Consider the following 17,594-nt stretch of genomic DNA (forward strand, 5'->3'; position numbering starts at 1 on the left):
TTAAATTAAGTAACGACATGCGCAAGCTAGCCGCTCTGCGTCGACGTTTGCACAGTCACCACCATGGCTCCTCTCCCCCTCATTAACCCTCCCTTAGAAAACTCGAGCTTCAACCTAGACATATTCAGTATCGCTGGTTTCTTTGGTGGAGATGAAGTTCTCGAATCAATGTCGACGATACATCTGACCAATGGCCGAAGGTGGAGGGGATGGTACAATTCTCCAGGCGCTTACACCGTTGCAAAATCAATCGGCCGCATTGCAAACTCCCAGTTCTGGAGGGGTATTTTTCCCGGATCGTGGAAGGATCCAGCTTCGAGTTTCGGCTTGGATGGAAAGAAAGGGCCTCAATATGTAGCCGTTCTTTCTGGAACGAAGATGACTTCGGGGTATATGGGCCATTTGCTCGCACAGTATGTGAAGCAACTCCCAGACGACGTCAATCTGGTTGAAGAATCACGAAAGACCAGAAGTACAGCAGTAACCATCATCGATATCAAGAATGTCGAACAATTAGACCACCTATCGAGCCGAAGTTCAACATTGCATCTCCTACTATCATACTTCACCATGATTAGCAGCGTCGCGTGTGCTATATTCTCCCTTATTCTGTTTAACGACCGGTTCTGTTTCTCTGCCATTCTTTTGGGCACAATAATTGGAGGGTTGTCAACTTGGGTAGTCGGAACAGGCAAGCTGACTCTGCAGACCGTATTCAAACCCGCTCCTGGATCTCCTCCAGGTGACGGCGTCCTAATTGGCGAAGAATTTACTGTTCTGCGCGGCACAGAAGGTCACGTCAACGCAATTACCAAAGGCAAATTCAACCTAGAACTAAGAGGCGGGCCAAATTATCATATAGTCGGAATATGCTCCCTGCTCTACTTGCTCCAATTCATTGCACAACTTTTCCTCATCCCGCAAGGTCATCTCGCTGGGCAAATCATGTTTCTTTGCTCGTTTGCTATCTCTTGGATCTACAATGGTGCAATCGCTTCCATCGACAAGGAGGCAATGCAAACAAACTTGCTTCGTCAATCCGTGACGATGGACATAAAAAAATATACTTTACCCAACCGGACGAGGGCGGTAGTCTTCACATGCCTTTCCCTGCGACGCTCGTTGGAAGAAATAGAGGAGAATCCAGTTTACTCCGATTTTAATCCAGAGACCCTTCTTGTAACAATGCTCCCAAACGATACAAGAGTTTGGCGAAAATGGAGACAAGTGGTCAAAGACATTCTTCTTCGAAAACAACCACCGGAGTATTTTGACGACGCCTTAGACGAAGCTGACGTAGCCGATCTCCGAGAGGATCAGCGTAACCTCTTACAAACACTTCTAAAAGACGCAAAGATTGCACATAAAATGTACAACAATCCTGACGGTAAGTGTACCTCCAATTGACATTTTTTTCTGGGGTCGACAGTGATATGGTCCATATACAGATTATAGACCTCTAAAGCCTTCCTAAATCGGGCAATCATAACCATTGACTGGTCTTTGATTCATGCTTTTTCTTCAAAAAGCGTTTATTCTTTAGCTCCGCTCATAGTAACACGTCGGATTGGCATCCCTCCTGTACATTTTCTATAGTTTTGTAGTCTTGTGCTTTCAAGCAAGCCGTCGGAGATGGTAATCACCATGCACATCCCCGCTCGTTTGACACATTCTTTCCAGAAAAGATTTTATTAGAACGGCCCTGGGCGCTTGTGGAGCAGTGAATAGGTTTGTAAGTAATAGCCTCGTTACTCATGTCAGCGGTAGCCTGTCGTCGGAGTCATGGCTGTCCCGACATCATAAATAAAAAACATGTACGCAGCAAATGGCTGAGCAGATATGAATAGCTTCACCGCAATAACATCCATCTTTCTGATGCAAAGCAAAAATAAAACTTGGTTTATAATAGAGCATATCAACAATCGATTCTTGCCGCACTGCAGTGGCCAATTGAACCTCCTAAGAATCAGAGAGGTAGATGCTTTTCATTGCTTCGGCCAGGTTATCAACTTATGTAGGTATATGGATTTCATAGTTTAGCATTCAGTGTCTGCAAAAATGGAGGTAACGAAGCACTAAAAACAAATTTCAGCATTCTGTTTGGACTTCGTCAAGATGCTCCAGTGTTAATTGTACTCACATTAAAGTTGTCAGCGTTGAGGACCTTGTCTTGGTCTGTCAGTTCCTGATCGGCATCACATCCATATGCAATGTCTACTGTGTTTCCCACAGCGTGTGTCAACTTGAAAGCGGTATTAATTGCCTATACTCGAAAGAATAAAATTTGGATCGTTACCTCGTGAAGAAGAGTACCTCCACGCACATTGCGTGCAGTGACATTAGTTTGGCCGGTACATAGATCGTTGGAGGGCACTTGATCGAAGAAAATGGGGCAGAGGTATATCTGAAGAAGGAATGTTACCCGCTCATTGACCAGATATCAACTTGACGCGATGGAGGGTAGGACATACATCAGTGGTAGCAATGACCGTATAAGCGACCAGACCGCTCGTCGTGCACGCATCATAGGTATCGACACAGCTCAGGCTACAAATTTTACATTCGTAAATCTTCATCCGTTGCTGATAATTGTACACATACGTTCGATTGGTAGAGTCCTCAGCCGCGACAGCATCCAAGGTAGTAACGACTTCGGTAACAGGTGTGGCTCCAAAATAGGACGTGTAGAGGGTATCGTTGGCGCCTGTACTATTCACGTACGCTGATGCCATGCTGGCCAGAGCCTTAGCCTCGATGTAGCTGATACATCAATTCATTTCAATTATTTCCCAAGGATGATAATGCCAGCTGAACGAACCTGGAGTTGATGAAAGACTTGTCGGGCTCGGTGGTGCAGATATCCACAGCACGGGTGTTTAGGGCCATGATCTCGCGCGCCATTTCGCCTTGAAGCTCGACATCGACAGAGTTAACTGAGGTGACCTGTGCTTTGAGGTAGCGGGAAGCGGTCGAAAACGTTTCCTTGTCCGCTGAATTGTCGAAGAGGAATTTGGTGACAGGAGTAAATGTATATTTGCCAGCACCAGCACCGACAAAATCGTAAAGAGCGCCGACTAACGTGGATAAGCATAAAAATTCAGATAGCTGTGAACAGACAGTAAATTAACCTTTGTGAGAGACTGTCACATTTTTGCCTGGAACAAGAGTAGCGAATGCACTGTCGTCAATTTGATTTAAGGCAATCGATAACTATAGCATATATTAACTATCATTCGTCGACGTCGATAGAAAACCGAAACAAAATTAGCCCACCTTGATTCCGATGAAAGGAACCTCATTGCCATCTTTTGTTACAATGAAGGACCTGGTCGGGAGTTGGCCATCGAGGATCGTACCATATTTCAGTACCTTCACAGTTTCCGCCCCATTATTAGTGACTGTCGCAACGAGCTCGAGGTCTTTGGAAGAAGCCAGTGTTGTAGAAGTGGTCTGGATATCGACACTGATCGCTACATCCTGCTTGACTGGCGTTGCCAAAGCAAATCCTATGAGAGAGATGAAGGAAAAGTAGGCTTTAAACAACATCGTGAAAGAAAGACCAAGGCCAAGTACTCGTAAACTGAGCTGGAGAATTAGGTTATCGCTTGGAGTGCTTTTATACCTTTTTTACTGTCAGGTTTAAGCACAGATGGAACAAAGTGTCTGGTACTCATTGCGCTCACCATTGCCAAACTTGGCTTTCACGGAGATAAACAACGGTAGCTCATTCATGTTGGAGCTTGGTTGCTAGATGACCGCTCCGAGAAAATATCTAATGGAGAAGAACCTGAGAGGTGAAAGCAAGAAGTAACTTTGCTCAACTTCGGAACTTAGCTTGGAGAAGCGGTGACAATAACGGTCAGTCTTGCTCGCATGGCGGTAAACATAATGCTCACTTTTATTGCGCAACTGTACTGCCATTGAACAGAACCAAATTTTATAATCCCTAGGTTTCCAGAGTATGTGAAGCAAAATGTGTCTCACCCCTAGCAAATTAGATAACGAATCGCCCTCCTTTAGTGCTTCTAATCGGTCTGACAATGCAGATCGGAGAAATTGGAGATGGTTAAGTTGGTTATGAGCGAGGTATACATCACACGCAAGCGCTTCCTATTTGAGATATAGAGGAGCATTGGAGTATAGAATGGCGAGCATATACCGAAGTGGGCGAGCGTCAGTATCCTCGGAAAGTACGTTGCGAGAAATGGGGCGTCCGTGGGGTGGGGAAGCATCCAGAAGACTGCTAGGATAGACGATTCGGACGCTGTATCTCTACTGAGTTGTTAATTATAGATAATGAGTTCTGGATTGTGGAAAATGATCTGTTCGAGTTAAGTATAACGACACCGAAATTGCAGTACGAAGCGGTCTGAGGAAAGGTATATATATCAATGACGCTCTCGTAGCAACGTATAATTAGGGGCTCACCTATATGTGGGTTTTAACGTAGAGTGCGCTCCATGAAGGAGGAAAAAGACCGTCGAGTCCCACAAAAGAACCATTGGAAGGCTATATCTTTGTCGGGGACACGTATTGAAAGCGACCACGCGCTCAGAATAGGGGTATCTAATGATACCGACCACTTTTCCGTTCCATGTATCTGTAATATTATGCAGTCATTGTACTGTCGAGACACGCGCTTAGATAGCGCAATCCCCATTTCTGACGTGACACGGAGAAGGGAGGTTCAAACTACTACAACGTGGTAGCATTCTGGAAGATTCTGGCAGGTCAAAAGGGAACCTGAAGGCATACATTTTTCATGGACTATGAAGCCATTCTGATATTATGTTGCTCGATGTTCATGAGATTGTGCAACAAAAAAAGTGTAGATGGTGGTAAGAGAATGAAATTGGAAAAAGGTTTTCTTTGTTTTCGGCGGGTAATTTATCAGATAAGATTAGCAGTCGTCATCATTTTCCGCGACGAAGAGAATTGTTAACCTTGTTCTGTCATGGCTGTACACGCGGTTCACAATTCCACGGTCCCCCCCTCACCGAAGTCTTCTACAGCCAGCGTGGACTCCATGCATTGCTGGGTTTTTGGACATTTTGGAGACGCGCTCAAGGCCTGAAACGGAGGACAACCTATCCTATTCTAATACAGATTCTATCCCCGGAAGATGTTGCGGAGCATACGTCCCACCACATTAAGCCTTGGTGCACTTTTCAGGCAACAGCTCAATGGCCGCCGAGCAAGCGTCGCTCGTTGGATGTCGACTGATCCTGTAGAGGATCATGAAGAAGTCCAGGACTTTGGGGACTACAGTGTCATTCTACCTGAAGAACCATTCGTTTTCGGAGTGTCGCATATTCCACAGCGACCAGTACCAGAGTATATACCGAAACCACCATATGCACTTACATCGGATGGAAGTATTCCAGGAGACGGTCCCAGGAAAGATTCAGGGAAAATCAAACTAGGAGGGAAAGAGGAGTCTCTTTTACGCCAGGCGGCGAAGTTAGCCAAGAAAGTGAGAGACTTTGCAGGTTCCCAAGTCAAAGTGCGTCTTAAATAGGCCCATGTGCCCTGGAATTCGAACCATTTTTAACAAAGCAATACCTAGGTTGGCGTTACGACGGATACCATTGATTCTGCCATACATAATTTCATTCTCGCCCATTCCGCATATCCATCCCCCCTGCGTTATCAAGGCTACCCCAAGTCGTGTTGTACGAGGTTTGCTGTCTCTGCGCATTTCTCATAGCAAAATTTCTTATTACACCAACAGTATCAACAACGTCATAGTTCACGGTATTCCTGATAAGTGAGCCTTCATCTTCCAGGATATCATACCGCTGGGTCTCGAGAGCTAACAAGGTATTGAAGGCGTCCACTGGAAAACGGTGACATCATTAACATCGACATTACCATCTTCCTCAATGGGTACCACGGTGATACATCCCAGACTTTTCTCGTTGGAGACGTAGTAAGCTATGCATCGTCCTCATAGTTTGTGCATATTCTGATCTATTTCTTCACCTCTAGGATGGCCCTGGCAGAGAACTAGTACAAGTCACAAATGAGGCGCTAGAACTAGCCATTGCCGTCTGTGGACCAGGGAAACCTTTCAAACTAATCGGCAAGGCTATTCACGACTTCCTCCACAACAAAGACTATTCTGTATCGCCACAATTCACAGGACACGGAATAGGCACTGTATTCCATCGGACGCCATGGATCATGCACCATTGTATGTGCTTTTCTCTCCAACAGGTTTAGAGGGTTCTCACGAGGCTATGTATTCTGCTGCTATTTACTAGTAAACGACGAACCGGGAATAATGGAACCAGGCCACTGTTTTACGATAGAGGTAACCTGTAGCCTTTTATTCTCAGTCGTGTCCATGGGTGCTGATAAACTGTGTTCTCTCGATGTACAGCCTGCTATCATACAGGGCACCAATCCACGAGGGTGGATTTTTCCCGATGGATGGACGGCATCTACCGAGGCGAGTTGGTCGCTCTTGACACGTTCCTCTGGGCTTACTAGTATTGCAACAGAACTGTGCCCGAAGTGCACAGGCTGAACATATGATCCTTATTACTGAGACAGGCGCAGATGTTCTCACTCGGTAACATATCAAGCTGAGGAATGATCATACGATATTATACACATTCTAAAAATGAAACTACTTTTATATGAAAAGGCTACAAACTCCCGCAGGTAGTCAACAAAGCACAAAACAGCATGGAAAAATTTAGAAAAGAAGAAATGGAAGACGGAGAAAATGACGACATGAACAGAAAGAAAGGAGTGCGATAAATGCAGAAAATAACATGAAAAAAAGTGTCATGAAGAACCACCTATCCGTTCATGGAGGAAGTTGAGTAGGACCTGTGTAAGGTCCGTCGAATTTTCACCAATAATGGTGTCACTAGCTACTAGGATCGGTTTGGATTTTGTCAAGAGCGATTGAAGGTCGCCTGCCATCTCCCCTGTTATACCCCTCCGCAGTCGCTCGGCCATCGTCATAGACCTCGGTCGTCGTTCCTTTCCACCGTCCGGTCGAGAAACGTCCATTCCTTGATTTTCATCCATATCAGAGTCAGCAGGTGCAGCGTCAAATCCTGGTTTGGAGAGCCACATGGCAAGCTGAGTTACTGAATATAGCAAAATTTCTTCAAGATTTTGTCTGATGATAATGACTCCTTGCTTTACTTCAAGAGCAGTAGCATACGATCCTGGAAGAGCTGACGGGTCTGTGGCACCCTGTCCAGGAGGCCGCTGAACAAGGGTCCGTAAGAGATCCAGAGATCGATTGCCCAACTCAAGGAGTGTGCCCAGTGACGCGGGTTCTCCTAGAACAACTTTTGAATGCTGAAGGAAGAGAGTTGGGTAAGTCATCGTCTTAAATGTGTGCTAGAAAAGATACGTACCGGAACGATCAAAGCTTCGCTGGTTGGCCAATCTTCTACTCCTCGAGAAAGAACAGAATCAGCCCGACTGATTGTGACCAGTGTTCCCACCAGATTTGTTGATATTTGGTACAAACGATGGATTAAGTTGGTCACGAAAGACCGTTTCGTTGGGTCTGGTTGAGATTGGGCCTTCTCGAATCGAATTCGTTCATCTTGGGTTACTGGTTCGTACAATGTAGCAAGATGATTAGGGTGGGTGATGGCGTAATTGACTTGCTGGAGCAAATGCAAAGCTCGAGTAGTGAAAACTCGCAGAACCTTCTCTACCACAGGATCTGATTTAGCAGAGGCAGGTACACTCGTGGCGATAGCATAGAAAAGGTTGATGACTTGATCAATCTCTTCTAATAGTGGCAGGGTTATAGGGTCCCCTATCGTCCACGAAAGTGTCCGCGAGATTTGGTCTCCATAGAGTTGAACGAATCCGCAGGCATCAGCGTCAAAGTAATGATTTGTCCTGCCAAGAGCCGATATGACAGTAGCCACAATTGAGATCATCGAGCAATAGGCAATATGCGCTGGACTCCGCTGGCCAGGCAATTCAGGCAGCACAACATCAATCATACCGGAGCTGATGGCAGAACTAATGAAATTGTTGCTATATGCCGATAGGACACCCTCGCTGGCAAATCGCTCAGCGGCCACTCTATGCGACACCAGCGACATATGGAAGAGAAGTATATGAGGAGAGTAAAGGGGCTCTTTTCGAGATAGCAGCAGAGGAAGATCGGAAAGACCTACAAGGTCGATATGGACAAAAAGTTCCAAACTGGCCTTGATAACGTCGGTCTCCTGGCATTTTGAAAGCCAAAACACAGAAGGGGCGTCAATATCAGGGCGAGTGCACTGGTGGAATACAGCAACCAAAAGTTCCATGTCTCTATCCAAGTCAATGTCTGCCCTGCTCCGAGCAGCGATAAAGACAACGCGGAGAGATTCAATAACAAAGGACAAAATTGCTTCAACTATTTGCGAAATGGCAAGTCGTTGAGCGCTGTTCATTGTCTTGGGCCGCTTGAGCATGATTCTAGCTTGTTTGGAGCAGAAGTAGATGATCTGCAAAAGAGGTCGGTGGAATGGATTGGGCAGATTGGAGAGGAAAGATCGCGCTGGCGATTGATACTCGTTGAGGACAATTGCACGAAGATTTTCAAAAAGTTCCATGAAGGCTTTAATTTCCTCCGCCTTATCTGATGACGAGAACCAGGTGACCTCTAATAACGCCAGAATGAGGGAGAGCCTAGCACCATGGATGGATGCCATCATATCACCACCTCTCTTCTCTCCAGCGACGTCGAAGGATATCGAAGCAGCGATAGCCAACATATGAGAGCGAACACCAGCGTCTCCTCTGAGGTAAGGAATGGTTTGTTTGAGCAACGTTACCCAAGATTCGATCAATGCAGACTCCGCATGAACGAGGGATAAATTCAGGTTGATCGATAGTAAAAGCATTTCTGCTTTATCTCCTGGTTCATCCATAGATACCTCTACAGGATAAGCTTGCAGCCGAGTCCTCAGAAGGTCCAACGAGAATGCAAAATTGTCTCCATAATCTCTCTCCGCCACGGGTTCCTGAACCTCCAATTGCTCCAGTGTCAATCCAACGAAGCGGTCTGTCAGTAGTTCAGTCAACTGGTCATGCAACTCCGGAGCATATGAGCTGGGGGCGGCCTCAGACAAAATATCTGTCAGACGGTCCTGATCCTTTAGGCAAGTCTCCAGTTGAATGTAACTTTCTGGTTTTTTGCGCGGAACATCAGACCCGTGCAACTGTAAGTGTAGGCCAATATCACGAGTGATGATGTTCGTCGCATGCGACTTGGCCAACGTTCGGTATGCGTGCATTTGTACAGCCTCGTGAAGACTTGACCGAGGAATACCTTCTAAAATCACCATTTCCGTTGTTTCGTAGGTCGGAACGGGCCCAACTTCCTCGCAAGCGATGGCGACAAGGAGCTCCCAGAACGATTTATCAGTTCGAAGTGGTTCGACAGCGGCTTTGTGCTCCAGGGCATGCTGCCATACCGTATCCAAAAACCGCAAGACGCATGAAAGAAGCATAGCATTTGTATCCCAAAGCTCTTTCCAGGTCACTAGAGTCTCTCGAGCAGAATCAAGAGCTGTGACAGCCCTCCAGATCGCATCCAACTTCTTCTCCTTCCCATTTTCTTTTGCTTCTTCACTTTCCTTCTCCTTTCCCTTTCCTTTGTCCCCTCCGTTTCCCAATGTCTCTTTCTCCTTACCCTCTTTAAACTCTCCAGGCGTCCGCGACTTCCCAGAAACAAAGAGAGTAGCTAAAGCTGGCTCCTTATCCACAGCCAATGTGATGAAATTCCAAACAGTCTTCCGAAGTGCCAATTCATCATACGGGTGTTCTGTGATACGAACGAGTGTGGTGACGATGGCCTCGGGATTCGAAAGATGTCCAATGATAGTCGGTGGAGAGGTATACGAAAGCGAAAGCGATGTAATGAGTCCACAGAGAACCTTAGCCGACTCCAACGGCACCGTGCTACCCTCTTCCTTTTCTCTCAAATAGTTTGCTAGCACATCGATGGGGTCGTTTCGGTTGTTTGTCGCGTCGAACGACGGTGGACCGCCATTAACACGCGCGCATAGCGCCTGCTCCAGCAGGCACGGTCGAGATGCCATGCTCGACCTGATTTTGTGAGTCAAAATCAATCTGCAAAGACGCAAGCTTTCCTGTAGTAGGAATAACAGCCTGCGGATGTCAGCATGCCGCCGTGAGCCGTACAGCATCCGCAGAACCTGCGCACTAGACGAAATCGAAGAGATGATCGGGTTGATGGTTGACGTGGTTGCTTTGAACAAGAGAATGTCGCCAATTGACTGACTGAGGACAGAGAATGGGCGCTCGGCCAACGTCGGCGAGGAATGATCGAGCACGAGGTTGTACAACGCGACAACCTGGCTCCCAATCTCAAATCTATCACCAAGCTGGGCATATTTCCAACTCATGTGCTCCACCCAAATTTCAGTATGGACGAATCGAGCAGCACGTAGCAGCACCTCCTCTTTCAACTGCTGTAACTTTGCGTTCTCTGGCAATATTGAGATCACAGCCTCTCGGAACAGCTGTCCCACGAGGTTAAGTAGTGCCAGTGTCATTGTATATATGCCTGTGGCACGCTCGACAGACAGCGCAACTGAGGCAAATCCAGGCGATCTGTCCGTCCCAAAGAGATTAGTGGTCGAACGAATATACAACCAGACACGATTTGAATAATTCGGGATGGCGAGGAGAGCTGACAGGACACTCAAAGCCGATGTGATGAGTTTGGCGGGGACTCCTGACCTAGTTCGAGAATTCGAGCGCGACAATGCCTCTTCTAGTATCATGGTCGTCAATTGAACCATACCGGGAGGTTGTGCTTCCGTTGTAGTATGACTGACCACGGCCTCACCCTCTTCAAGTGCCTGCATGAGTGTTTCGGCCTGTGCAGGATTCCCCCTAATGAGACTGCGCACAAGATCAAGGATGTCCGTGATAGTGGAGTCGTCTCCCTCGGAGTCCATCTCCATCCCAATATCTTGCATCTTCAGCGTCTTCGGTTGCGACGCCCCTCGACGAGCAAATGAGACATCCTGATAACCCCCTGCTGATCCGAAATCCATTCGCCTCCGATTGACATAGTCCGTCAGGATTTCCAGAATGACTTTCCAACCTGAGTGCTGGTGTTGCCACCGAATAACAACATGGTCGGCGCCATCTCCGTTGAGTACGAGGCCCGTTGACCTAGCGGGAAGAATAGATCCTCCAGGAAGTCGAATGGGGCGCAAGTTAGTGTAGTTGACACCTGGGTTTGCACTACTTTGACCATACCGCTCCGTTTGACGCTCGTACAGTGCATGTGCTCCTGTGCATTGACTTAATGGGACAACTTGCGAATACGAGGATAAGCTGCCTAGGTAGTAGTATACGAAGCGCGCACAGGTTGTACGTTCTTCTCCAATAACCTTATCGGGGTTGTAATCGGAAGTGTACAGGGGATCTGTGTCAAGGAAGCCTGATCCAGTCATTGCACGAAGTAGTCGTATGAGGGGTTTGACTTGAATCGGGAAGCGTGATCTTGCTACATCGAAGATAGCTCGACGAGCTATGCCATGATTCCAGTCATTTCTCCAGAATTGTTGGCAAATTTCCGCCACAGATGCACTTTCACTCCGACCGTAGAGGGAAATCCAAACATCCACAAGGTCGTCAAAATTTGGAATATTTTCCACGGGTACGAGTTCGGCAAGAGCTGTAATTAAGCCTAAATGATATTTATCAGCAATGAAACTTGTAGAGTTATATGTGGACAACAAACCTTTCAAAACAGACCGGTATGCAATGGCGTTAGGATCTGTGACAGAGGAACCTGTCTTCCAAGCTACGGACGTGACGAATAGAGGGGATTTGGTGAGAAGACTTTTCAGAAGGCCAAGCAATCCAACTTCTGGTTGTACACATGTTTTTGACATGGTGACCCATGTTCGTTCCCAGTCTTTGACATAAGTTCGACCGGTATGCATCGGGGGGTTAATTTCAGCCAGTAACGCTCGCCATGGTTCTGGGATGTTGATTATTCGAAAAGCCGCTTCTTCGATACGCGCAAGTGCATATGTCCAAGCTAGATATGTACATGAGTATCGACTGTCGGTGTTGGATGAAACAATGTTATGGAGTCGCTTGACGCTATCGATAGACGTCCAATAGACATCTGTTCTGGTCGGTTTTTCTGAAAGCTCAATGACTGGTTCGTCGCCACCTATCATTTCCAACTCCAGGATTTCGATGGTGATTAAAATCCACATGGCAGCACAATCGTCTTGAAGCTGTCGGCTTTCTTCATCGAGTAGAAGCGTGCTGTTTGATTGCTCCGATCCCAGTGTCGTACCGTATGCAGCTTCAAATATGGACACCACCAACGGACCACTACACGACACATACGCCCACATCGTCCAGAAAAGAACCTCCAACAGCACAAGTTGCTCCCTCAGATTCTGCTTCGCCCATGCTGTTGCACTCCTTGGCTCCTGGTTAAACTGTTCTGGCAGCTCTGCTTTCGTCTTCTCCAGATATTGCGCGACGAGTGACAGGGCAAATTTAGGACCGTCTTGAACGACCTTTGGCAGAAAGTACACGGCCACTTCGTGCAATGCATCATTTTCATTTTCTTTCGCGCGGAACAAGGGAATGAGCGTCCGGAGAAGATGGATACGTTCTGCGTGGTAAAATGGACCGATGGCTTCGACAAGTTGCTCGATCATTTGGTCTTCCGAGTCGTCATCGGAGGCAGGCATTCCCTCGTTATAGACGTACGACCGGAGCATTATGAGTGCTTGAATTTCGTCAATGTTGAATTTAGAACTGATTGCATACACAAATCTCTTGTCTGCATTTTCAACGCGTAGAACAACGCCATCCGGCAAAGTGACCGAGCCGCTGTCCACAGCCTTCTTGGATTCGGCAGAAGGTTTTCCGAATGGATCCTTAACATTAGAAAACTGCAGGTGACGAGGCTTCAGGTATTCTTTAAGTTTTGCAGGGCGATGAGCATCCTGGTTGGTGGTAAGGTACTGATGAAGCTGTATGTAGGATCTGCAATGAAACAATGTCATTACCGAACGAGTAAAAAGATACTAAAAGGGAGACATACACATCGATCAAGTCTGAGCGCGGGTAGTTGTCGCCAGACATGATACCAAAGGAGATACAGCAACGACGTAGGCGTTGTCGTGAACAACCTTGAGACCTCTTACAAGCAGTCGAACGAACGCGACTACGACCTTGCCATGTACTCGCACGTGACTCGTTTTGATTATGAAATGTTTTTCCACGCACACAAAACTGCTTCCTCACAGCTTTTTGAAATGGAGGTTGAACGCTGACTACTAGGACTGCTTGAATCTTACATTCAACCATCTACCTCTCCTTCATATGCAATTCACTGTGTTTTCAACCCTTCATCAAAAACTTAAGTGAACAGGTTTATATTCGATCACGTCATTTTATTTCCACTCGAAATCAATGGAAATCAGTCTATGTCATGTGTACGCAAATACCAATTATCCCAGCTTGTTGATGTGGTATCTTAAGCCTTGCATTGTGACTTTCCTCTCTTAGTAACAAAAGTTTTGTCAACATACTAGGATACTATGAGACATATCTGGCACAACGTGGGCAATTATTCTATTATGATTGACGTCCATGTCTGCAGAAAGGAGTTTGCTAAATCACATAGTGACGATGGTACAACTCAGTCCTCAATATGAATCGCTGAAGGACCAATACCAGAGTACCCAGAATGTAGTTCGACTTCCTTATTAAATTCGAATCAAAGCACTGTGTAAGATAGACGCCTCCTAGGTATATATCCTACGCATAGAACATTCCCCCATGCACCGGTCGTGAGTGCTGTGCTATTCAGGGGGCAGTGTCAAATGTCAAGCGCTGAATGAACGCTACATCTTCCAAATGAGATGGATCAACAACTTATGCCGAGTCCCCAACTCAACTAATATCCACATTTCAGAAGGCATTATAGTTGTCAGGCATCGCTTTTCTAAATTCCTTTAATTATCAAAGTCCACAGGCCCGTAATCATCTGTTGTTCGTCCCGTTGAGTATCTCGAAAGACTGGTAAAATGCCAGTGACATTCGACGTCGCTCCTCACCACGCCAGACCAATTTTCGACCCTCACCGTCGCCTGAAATACCCTCAAGATCTCCTCATTGCCCATATATCCCGGATCGGTAAATTGGCGCCTAGCTCCAGTTCCAATACCGAGCAACAACCCAAAGTGATATGCATGCAAAGTTCATTCAGTGACGGCTGTTTCACTCAAGACATTCGATGTGAAAGAAATGGCTTCGTGCAAGCGGTCACCCATGCCTACAACAGACATCATAATCTGGTCATAAGGTGCGTTCGACTCCTTAGTAAACACACATAACTGCGTAATGACACACTGCCTTTTGACCAGACCTGACGACGTTTGGGTGGCCATCCTATCGCAATTTAGCCTGTAGTAAGTACGAATGCTCAACGTACGCTTCATTGTCACACTAACAACGATAATTCATTGTTAGTGTGAACAAAAATAGTGAAAACCTCCGTTCCCAATTCGTGGACCGCAAAGGGAAAAAAAAGCTCATTGTCCAAATGCCTGGGACGCGACACACATCCGATTTCGGCAACTTAGCCACACAAATGACTGAGTTAATAAGCCAGAATGTTTGTCTACCGCCAGCGTTGCAACGATTGTTGATTGTTGATTCCATAACTAGATCGTCAACACCAAGTTAAAATCATGGATACTCCCTGGGTTTACTACAACAACACCGCATGACATCGTGGTCTGTTCCGTGCTGATGATGGCTACCATGAAGAGGTACACAATAGCCTATATACTTAAAAAGTAACTCACCAAAACCATTTGCCAACTATCAGTTATTTTGACTATGAAATGTCGCTGTGTGGGCTTCCATCAGTCACCCTAGAAGGAGAAAAGTCGGATTGGGAAAAGCTATACGCCAAACTAGACTTATTGGAAACATTCGGCAAAGAACCCGAAAATTGGGTCAAGCTACTACGGCCTGTGTTCAAAAGGTTTGTACAAGCTTTTGACGGAAAACCCGATATCGACTTCTGGAATAAAGTCAGTCACCACTACTCCCTTGGATCCGGAACGCGGTGGTTATCAGGATGGATAACGGCGTTCTGCGTATGGGATAGCCAAGGGAACTGGCAGGCCAAGTCCGAACGAGTACCTGTTGACAATTTTGGCAAAAAAATGTATCATCCTTGCCTTGAGGTTGATGGCATCCGCTATCCGTCAATCGACAGTGTAGATATCCCGATGGGATTTTGCCAGGTCGACATTCGGGTTATTGATGGTGAAGGCACAACAGATTGTGTGATGGTATCTGGACATATGGCCAACGTTGTTGAAGGCGATGACAAGGACACTTTGCGCCCTTTACCCTCTTGGTTCATGTACAAAAACCCTGAATCGAAAACAAGGAAGGTAGAGGAGATGTCAATAGCTGAAGAAGAAAAGATGGAAGATACTATACCTGACCCAAAGGTGCAGAAAACGTTATATACCACCATCTGTAAGCTTGCGGTCTTACTACGCAACCTATTCTGTTGTATATATACAGTGCGTAATTAAGAAACATATCGTTTTCTTAATCGCTTCTTTTACCTTAACGGTTTTGGTACCTGTTAACTCCTGTGCTTGGACTGACAGCAGGGGTATAACATCGCAATTATTGTGATTCAATATTCTAGATGTTTCGCTCGGCTGGTAGTACAGTGGGAATAGGATATCTTGTATTATTTCAATTTGACGATTTGAAGGGGAAAGATAACAATTGAAGCAAAGCTTGACCAACGCACGAATGATTAAAAGAACCAGATACATCCCCCTGCCTGATATTCCGAGTCTTCGCGATAAAGCAAAACATCGCATTCTAGTGCTTGCTTCATCTCCCTCCACGAAGCGCAAGAACCAAGTGCAGAACAGAGCCAGCGGTGATGTTAAACTCTTTCGCTGTCTTGTCGTCGTTCCTGCGATGTGTGTGGCACAGCGTTCAGTAGGTACTATTGGATAGAAATACTCAAATTAAACGCACATCTGACGACCGCCGAAAATAAGGCGTTGCTGAGGCGGTGGAACGCCAGATTGTTCCTCAACTTTCTCCTTTATTCTGGTGATCTTCGAAAGGAAAGTTTTCGTTCAGTGAAATGGTGTGAAATATGTTGAATGGGATGCTAACCTTATCATCAGGGTCGATGTCGAGTTCGATCTATATCGGAATCCAATGAATTCGGTCAGTATTTGCCTCTTATATGACGAGATCAAGCGCGATCTGAGGGAACAGAGTTACCTCTTTGCCTGTCAGGGTCTGACGAACGCGATTAGTCAACGAACAAGACTTGACTAGATTGCGACACACCTTAACTTTGATCAACATATTGATATACCTCTATTGGCCTGATCAAGTCTTAATAGTTGTAATGAGGCGACAGAGCTATAAAGTATTAAGCAATGTGGCCCGATGAAAGAAAGATTGAAGAATGAAAGATCTCGGTTAAGACCTGTAGTGACTCCTGGCTAAATCTAATTAGAGTCACATGACCCTGATCTTTTCTCGCGACCGAGTTTGTTGACTCGTCACTTCTCAAAGTGTTATTTCAACCTGGCCATTTCCTCTTCTCGTGCGATCCGGTCTTGCGAATAGTCATGTACTAGTTCTTTTTTCAAGAAAATTTGAAAGTCATAGGATCCCGGAGCCATGAATGCCTTGGAGTCGATGTCACAACGGTTTCGATGGTGGAGCTTGCTGGAGTTAAATTTCGCAAGTTTGTTTACACTTCGATCAGTTCACACGAGTCTCATTGATACAGATTGCTTTGTACCTGCTCATTGTAGCCAAGGTTTTTCTTCGAATGTTGCTTGAAATAACGAGTCGGGACTGATCAGTCGTCCCTACATCCCCTCTGCAACAACACCAGGCTCCTGACAATTGAGCATGGCCATCGCCGAAGCACATTCATTCCAGAACCACTTTTCTGGCATATTGATTGGATGTTTCCTTCCAACAACAGTCGATATCCAAGTAATCTAGCCAACTGGCTGCACTGTAAATGTTACATTGTGCTGTCTATGATGAATCTGCAAATCAATATCATAGCAATTCGTCTATCTTCATCATTACGCGGATCATCATACCACCTCAAGGAAAACTACATAACGGTTATCATCTTTTGGGTATTATGATGATTACTTTTTTGAATCTTGCAGGTTTTTTTCGCGTTAACAAATGCGGCAATCAACACACCCCGGCACAAAAGTGAATAAAAAATTCCCATAGGCGCGCTTCAGCATCCATTGCACATGGATGTTTGTACATTCTATTGTAAATACGACTTCTTTTCGACCGATGATGTTCCGGATTCATGGCCGAGAGTATACTGACTCCACCAATTTGTATTCGTTGGATTCTCGAGAGAATCGCAGGTAAAACCCTTCGCTAATTCAAAACCAGGTAAGAAGACGACCTTTGGAAACTATTTTTGTAGATTATTGTTTGACGAGTATATTTATAGGGTGAAGACGATCAACAACGGATGTCAGTGAATCATTAAGTCTGGAGTC

The 17,594-nt window shown here is 45.9% G+C and overlaps 5 protein-coding genes across 5 annotated transcripts; 3 read left to right on the top strand and 2 right to left on the bottom strand.

Annotated features, from left to right (window-relative positions):
• Positions 1–63: 63 nt before the first annotated feature.
• On the top strand, positions 64–1,407 carry JR316_0004228 (uncharacterized protein; the record flags this gene model as incomplete). Its single annotated transcript, XM_047889997.1, has 1 exon — positions 64–1,407. The coding sequence occupies one exon, from the start codon at positions 64–66 to the stop codon at positions 1,405–1,407; it is 1,344 nt and encodes a 447-aa protein (XP_047749758.1).
• Positions 1,408–2,036: 629 nt separating this feature from the next.
• Positions 2,037–3,732, bottom strand: JR316_0004229 (Neutral protease 2-like protein; the record flags this gene model as incomplete). Its single annotated transcript, XM_047889998.1, has 9 exons — positions 2,037–2,075; positions 2,141–2,263; positions 2,324–2,404; positions 2,472–2,547; positions 2,602–2,760; positions 2,819–3,074; positions 3,129–3,210; positions 3,274–3,506; positions 3,684–3,732. The coding sequence occupies 9 exons, from the start codon at positions 3,730–3,732 to the stop codon at positions 2,037–2,039; spliced, it is 1,098 nt and encodes a 365-aa protein (XP_047749759.1).
• Positions 3,733–5,122: 1,390 nt separating this feature from the next.
• JR316_0004230 (Methionine aminopeptidase 1D, chloroplastic/mitochondrial) lies at positions 5,123–6,578 on the top strand (the record flags this gene model as incomplete). Its single annotated transcript, XM_047889999.1, has 8 exons — positions 5,123–5,503; positions 5,567–5,679; positions 5,732–5,767; positions 5,830–5,929; positions 5,989–6,193; positions 6,264–6,313; positions 6,383–6,451; positions 6,504–6,578. The coding sequence occupies 8 exons, from the start codon at positions 5,123–5,125 to the stop codon at positions 6,576–6,578; spliced, it is 1,029 nt and encodes a 342-aa protein (XP_047749760.1).
• A 214-nt stretch (positions 6,579–6,792) lies between these two features.
• JR316_0004231 (Nucleoporin nup184) lies at positions 6,793–13,128 on the bottom strand (the record flags this gene model as incomplete). Its single annotated transcript, XM_047890000.1, has 4 exons — positions 6,793–7,320; positions 7,380–11,701; positions 11,756–13,029; positions 13,088–13,128. The coding sequence occupies 4 exons, from the start codon at positions 13,126–13,128 to the stop codon at positions 6,793–6,795; spliced, it is 6,165 nt and encodes a 2,054-aa protein (XP_047749761.1).
• Positions 13,129–14,075: 947 nt separating this feature from the next.
• JR316_0004232 (uncharacterized protein) lies at positions 14,076–15,744 on the top strand (the record flags this gene model as incomplete). The annotated part of the gene is made up of 6 exons (XM_047890001.1): positions 14,076–14,353; positions 14,415–14,459; positions 14,521–14,665; positions 14,719–14,822; positions 14,882–15,546; positions 15,725–15,744. The coding sequence occupies 6 exons, from the start codon at positions 14,076–14,078 to the stop codon at positions 15,742–15,744; spliced, it is 1,257 nt and encodes a 418-aa protein (XP_047749762.1).
• Positions 15,745–17,594: the final 1,850 nt, after the last annotated feature.

Source organism: Psilocybe cubensis, chromosome 4, assembly GCF_017499595.1.
Source record: "Psilocybe cubensis strain MGC-MH-2018 chromosome 4, whole genome shotgun sequence".
Lineage (NCBI taxonomy): Eukaryota > Fungi > Basidiomycota > Agaricomycetes > Agaricales > Agrocybaceae > Psilocybe > Psilocybe cubensis.